This window comes from Xenopus laevis, chromosome 8L (genome assembly GCF_017654675.1).
Source record: "Xenopus laevis strain J_2021 chromosome 8L, Xenopus_laevis_v10.1, whole genome shotgun sequence".
Lineage (NCBI taxonomy): Eukaryota > Metazoa > Chordata > Amphibia > Anura > Pipidae > Xenopus > Xenopus laevis.
In genome coordinates this window covers 128,629,806-128,636,222 of record NC_054385.1, presented here as the reverse complement: position 1 = coordinate 128,636,222, position 6,417 = coordinate 128,629,806, and the positions used below count along the sequence as shown (strand labels likewise).

The 6,417-nt window shown below is 47.2% G+C and overlaps 1 protein-coding gene across 1 annotated transcript in view; it reads left to right on the top strand.

Annotated features, from left to right (window-relative positions):
• The first annotated feature begins 1,256 nt into the window (after positions 1–1,256).
• The window catches only part of pex19.L (peroxisomal biogenesis factor 19 L homeolog), a 49,068-nt gene continuing 43,907 nt past the window's right edge, over positions 1,257–6,417 (top strand). Inside the window, 1 exon segment of the mRNA NM_001095606.1 lies at positions 1,257–1,321. Coding sequence (NP_001089075.1) covers positions 1,273–1,321 — 49 coding nt within the window. The 5' untranslated portion in view covers positions 1,257–1,272.

Sequence of the window (6,417 nt, the reverse complement as noted above, 5' to 3'; positions counted from 1 at the left end):
CTAGACCTTCAAAGGCATCATTTTGTGAACTCTAGAGGGGGATTGTGTTATTTCTGTTTAGTGCCGGAATTGTAAATTTTTTTTATAAAACAATGTTTATTTTAGCCCTTCAACTGCCCCAGCCACTGCCAAATTCCATGGATTTTCAGGAGCCTCCAGGCTTTGTGTTGAAGTTAAACTGCAGCTCGTACCAGTAAATCACTAATGGCCGATGGAACCTTAAATATAGATTTGCCAAGAGTTTTGTTGACAATGGTGATTCCCTATGGGACGGCTCAAGTTGGCCGGACGGTTATGTACAAACAATCAACAATACAAACATTTAATACTATATGCATTGCTGACTGGTGGTTGGCTTCTCTTTTCGGTTTTTGCCTGAGACAAAATGTGAATGAGCAAAGTTAACATGTAGCAGAAATCATGGACATGAAGTTCAATAGTCTACCCAGCAAGCCCCATTTGCAAAGTGATATAGAATAAAGTTGGCCATACACTACAAGATCTGCTAGTTTGGTGTGGTTGCCAAATAAGCAGATATTTCCTCTGATATAACCACCTTTCCCCTCTGCCATTTATCCCCAGTCCCTTCCCCTCTGCCATTTATCCCCAGTCCTTTCCTCTCTGCCATTTATCCCCAGTCCCTTCCCCTCTGCCATTTATCCCCAGTCCTTTCCTCTCTACCATTTATCCCCAGTCCCTTCCCCTCTGCCATTTATCCCCAGTCCTTTTCCCCTCTGCCATTTATCCCCAGTCCCTCCCACTTTAACATTTATCCCCAGTCCCTTCCCCTATGTCATTTATTCCCAGTCCTTTCCTCTCTGTCATTTATCCCCAGTCCCTCCCCCTCTACCATTTATCCCCAGTCCTTTCCCCTCTGCCATTTATCCCCAGTCCCTCCCCCTCGGCCATTTATCCCCAGTCCTCCCCCTCGGCCATTTATCCCCAGTCCCTCCCCCTCGGCCATTTATCCCCAGTCTCTCCCCCTCTGCCATTTATCCCCAGTCCCTCCCCCTCTGCCATTTATCCCCAGTCCTTTCCCCTCTGCCATTTATCCCCTGTCCACAAAATGGCTTCCGGGATTGAAGCTCACATTATTTCGGAACGCCCACTTGACGTTTGTTCCTCCACAGCTCCTCCCCGTTTCGTATGCTTGCCCTTAAAAATGGCGGCACCTATAGCGGCTTCAGAAGTCTTTACTTTACTGTTCGTTTTTAATTGGCTAAGCAAAGCGCTGTCAGTGAAAGCCCCGCCCGCTGGCACGAAGTAGTAAAGATGGCTGGGGCCGGGGAAGAGGACAAGGAACTGGATGAACTGCTGGACAGTAAGGGCACATAGTGGGCACAGAGGGCAATGGGGGCGTGAGCCAAAGGCCTGGCAGCGGGGTGTATGGCGGGTACAGGACTCCTGTGCAGGGGTATAGTGAGGAACTGTGGGGACATATTTCACATGAATGCCAATTGCCTCCCTCGCGCCCACTTTCCCTTATTGTACCGATGCCCTTGGGCCTGTCCATTCAGCAGCAGCGGCTGTGAGACTGGGGAGGGACTAGACTTGCTCTACGTCTGTGTGACAAGCCCTGACTCTTCCCTCTGTCCCTCTCAGCTCCTGTGTCACAACTACAACTCTCTGTGGCCTCCACGGGCCCATTCATGGCTCTCCCACCTTTATTTCTCCTCATGTTTTATTGCTCAGCTCCCTCCTATAACCTGCACGACATTAACTGTAATTCTACTGACACTGCTGAGGCAAAACTGGCTCTTTAGTTCTATAGCATATTGTCTGTCAGCTGACTCCCAGCATTCCCTTTAGGCCATTAGTGGGACTGCAAGTTGCACCACTGAAAGGCTGATCCCCACCTACTATAGACACCATCTCTCCCTACTATACCTGCTATCCCACAGTCACACTCCCTTCCCAGAGACTATTATCCCACTGTTACTATAGACACCATCTCTTCCTACTATACCTGCTATCCACAGTCACACTCCCTTCCCTGAGACTATTATCCCACTGGTTACTATAGGCACCATCTCTCCCTTACTATACTGCTTCCCACAGTCACACTCCCTTCCCAAGACTATTATCCACTGTTACTAGGAGCACCATCTCTCCTACTATACCTGTAATATCCCACAGTCACATCCCTTCCAGCAGGACTATATCACTGTTACTATAGACAACATCTCTCCCTATATACCTGGCTATCCTACACTCACACTCCCTTCCCAGAGACTATTATCACTGTACTATAGACACAATCTCTCCTACTATATCCTGCTATACCCACAGTTACACTCCCCTTCCCAGAGAGCTATTATCCCACATGTTACTATAGGCACCATCTCTCGCCGTACTATACCTCTATCGCACAGTCACACTCCTTCCCAGAGACTTATTATCCCACATGTTACTATAGACTACCATCTCTCCCTACTATCTCTATCCCACGTCACACTCCCTCCCAGAGACTATTATCCACTGTATATTACTATAAGGCACCATCTCTCCCACTATTACTGGCATATCCCACAGTTACACTCCCTTCCCAGAGGACTTTATCCACTTGTTCTATAGGCACCATCTCTCACCTTACTGTATTACCTGCTATCCCACAGTCACACTCCCTTCAGGACTATGATCCACTGTACTATAGAACAGCCCTCTCTCCCTATATACTGCTATCCACAGTCACACTCCTTCACAGAGACTATTATCCATTTACTATAGGCACCATCTTCCCTACATATACCTGCTATCCTGCACAGTTACACTCCCTTCCCAGAGACTACTTTACCCACTGTACTAAGCACATCTCTCCCACTATACCTGCTATCCCACAGTCCACTCCGCTCCCAGAGACATTAGGTGGGGGTGTGGGGTGTGTGGGGGGCGGGTGTGGTGGGGGGTGGGTGGGGGGCCCACTCTTACTATAGACACATCTCTTCCTACTATACCTGCTAGTCCCACAGTCCACATCCCTTCCCTGGAGGACTATTATCCCACTGTTACTATAGGCCCATCTCTCCCTACTGTGATACCTCTATCCCACGTCAATCACCCCCTTCCCAGAACTATTATCCCACTGTTACTATAGGCACACCATCTTCCCTACTAATACCTGCTTCCACAGTCACACTCCCTTCCCAGAAGACTATTATCACTAGTTATCATAGACACCAATCTTCCCTAACTTACCTGCTATCCACAGTCCACCCTCCCTTCCCAGAGAACTATTATCCATCTTTACTATAGGCACCACTCTCCTATATACCTGCGTATCCACTCACACTCCCTTTCCCAGAGACAATCCACTTTACTTAGACACCACCTCCCTACTATTACCTGCTATCCCACAAGTACACTCCCTTCCCAGAGACTATTTATCACTGTTACTATCAGACCCATCTCTCGCCGTACTATACCTGCTATCCATCCACTCCCTTCCCAGGACTATTATCACTGTTACTATAGACACCATCTTTCCCTACTATACCTGCTACCACAGTCACACTCCACTTCCCAGAGACTATTATCCCACTGTTTAGACACCATCTCTCCCTACTTACCTGCTCATCCCACATCACACTCCCTCTCCCCAGAACTACTAGTATCCAATGTTACTATAACACCATCTCTCCCTACTATACCTGCTATACCACACAGTCACACTCCATTCCAGAGACTATATATCCACTGTCATAGGCACCAGTCTCTCCCTACTATACCTGCTATCCACAGTCACACTCCCTTCCAGGACTATGATTCCACTGTTACTATAGCACACCATCTTCTCCCTACTATACCTGCTATTCCCACGTACACTCCCTCCAGAGACTATTATTCCACTGTTACTATAGGCACCATCTCTCCCTACGTATACCCTGCATCCCACCATCACACTCCCTCCCAGAGACTATTATCCCACTGTTACATAGACACCATCTCTCCCCTACTATAGACTCTGCTATCCCACAGTACACACTCCCTTCCAAGAGACTATTATCCACTGTTTACTATTAGGCACCATCTTCTCCCTACTTATACCTGCGTATCCCACAGTTACACTCCCCTTCCCAGGACTATACCCACCTGTACTATAGGCACCATCTCTCGCCTAACTAACCGACTAATCCCCAATCCACTCCCTTCCAGAACATTATCCCTTTTACTATAGACACCCATCTCTCCCTACTAACTGCTATCCCCGTCACCTCCTTCCAGACGACTATATTCACTAGTTACATATAGGCACCATCTCTCCCATACGTATACCTGCTATCCCACGTTACACTCCCTTCCAAGACTATTTATCCCACTGTTACTTGCACCATCTCTCCCCTACTAACCTGCTATCCCACAGTCACACTCCCTTCACCAGAGACTATTATCCCACTGTTACTATAGACACCATCTTTCCTACTATACCTGCTATCCCACAGTCACACTCCTTCCCTGAGGACTATTATCCACTGTTCTATAGGGCACCCATCTCTCGCCTACGTATACATTGCTATCCACAGTCACACCTCCTCCCAGAGACTATATCCACTGTTACTATAGCACCATTCTCTCACCTACTATCACCTGACATATCCCACCAGTCACACTCCCTCCCAGAGTACTATTACTCCACTGTTACTATAAGACACCATCTCTCCTACTATACTGCCATCCACAGTCACACTCCCTTCCCAGAGATTTTCCACTGTACTATAGGCACCATCTCTCCCTACATACCTGCTTCCCATAGCACACATCCTTCCCAGGACTATTTATCCACTGTTACTATAGGCACCAGCTCCCCTACGATACCTGCTATCCCACAGTCACACTCCCTTCCCAGAGACTTATATCCACTGTTACATAGCACCATCTCTCCCTTTTTTTTACATACTTGCGATTCCCACAGTCACACTCCCTTCCACGAGACTTTATCCACTGTTACGTAGTGAGACACATCTTTCCTACGCTATCCTGGCGATCCCACAGTCACACTCCCTTCCTGAGACTATTATCCCACTGTTACTAATAGCACCATCTCTCCCTACTATACCTGCTATCCACATCCACTCCTTCCCAGAGGACTATTTCCCACTTTACTTAGGCACATCTCTCCATACTATACCTGCTATCCACAGTTCACAACTCCTTCCCAGAGACTATTATCACTGTTACTATAGACACCATCTCTCCCTACTATACCTGCATCCCAACAGTCACATCCCTTCCAGAGACATTAATCCACTTTACTATAGACACCATCTCTCCCTACTATATACCGTGCTATCCCACAGTCCACTCCCTTCCCAGAAGACTATTATCCACTTTACATTAGGCACATCTCTCTCTACTAGACCTGCTATCCACAGTACACTCCCTTCCCAGAGACTATTTCCACTTTACTATAGACCACCTCTCTCCCTACTATACCTGCTATCCCACAGCACACTCCCTTCCAAGACTAATTATCCACTGTTACTATAGGCACCACTTCACCTCTATACCTGCTATCCACAGTCACACTCCCTTACCAGAGACTTATTATCCACTGTTACTTAACACCATCTCTCCCTACTATACCTCTATCCCACAGTCACACTCCTTCAGAAACTTATTATCCACTTGTTACTATAGACCACATCTCTCCCTACATACTGCAATCCCACAGTCAACACTCCCTTCCCAAGACTATTATCCACTGTTACTATAACACCATCTTCCCTACTATACCTGTATCCACAGTCACCACTCCCTTCCCAGAGACTTATCAACTGTTACTATTAGGCACATCCTCCCCTCATACCTGCTATCCACAGTCACACTTCCCTTCCCAGAGACTATTATCACATGTTACTATAGGCACCATCTCTCCCTTACATACTGCTATCCCACAGTCACACTCCCTTCCAGAGTATTATCCAGCTGTACATAGACACATTTCTCCCTACTATACTGCTATCCCACAGTCACACGCCCGTCCCAGACTATATCCATGTTTACTTGCACCATCTCTCCCTACTATACCCTGCTATCCACAGTACACTCCCTTCCAGGACATTATCCACTGTTACTATAGCACCACCTCTCCCTACTAACGTGCTATCCCACATCACACTCCCGTCCCAGAGACTATTAATCCACGTATACTTGACACCATCTCTCCCTACTATCACCTCTAATCCCACAGTCACACTCCCTTCCCAGAGCATTATCCATGTTACATATAGCACCATTCCTCCCTACTATACTGCTAATCCCACATTCACTCCCTTCCCAAAGGGGATATTATCCCACTGTTACTATATGCACCATCTTCCTACTATACCTGTATCCACGTCACACTCCCTCCCAGAGACTCATTATCCAACTGTACTATAGACACCATCTCTTGCCTACCTATACCTCATCTCTCTCTTT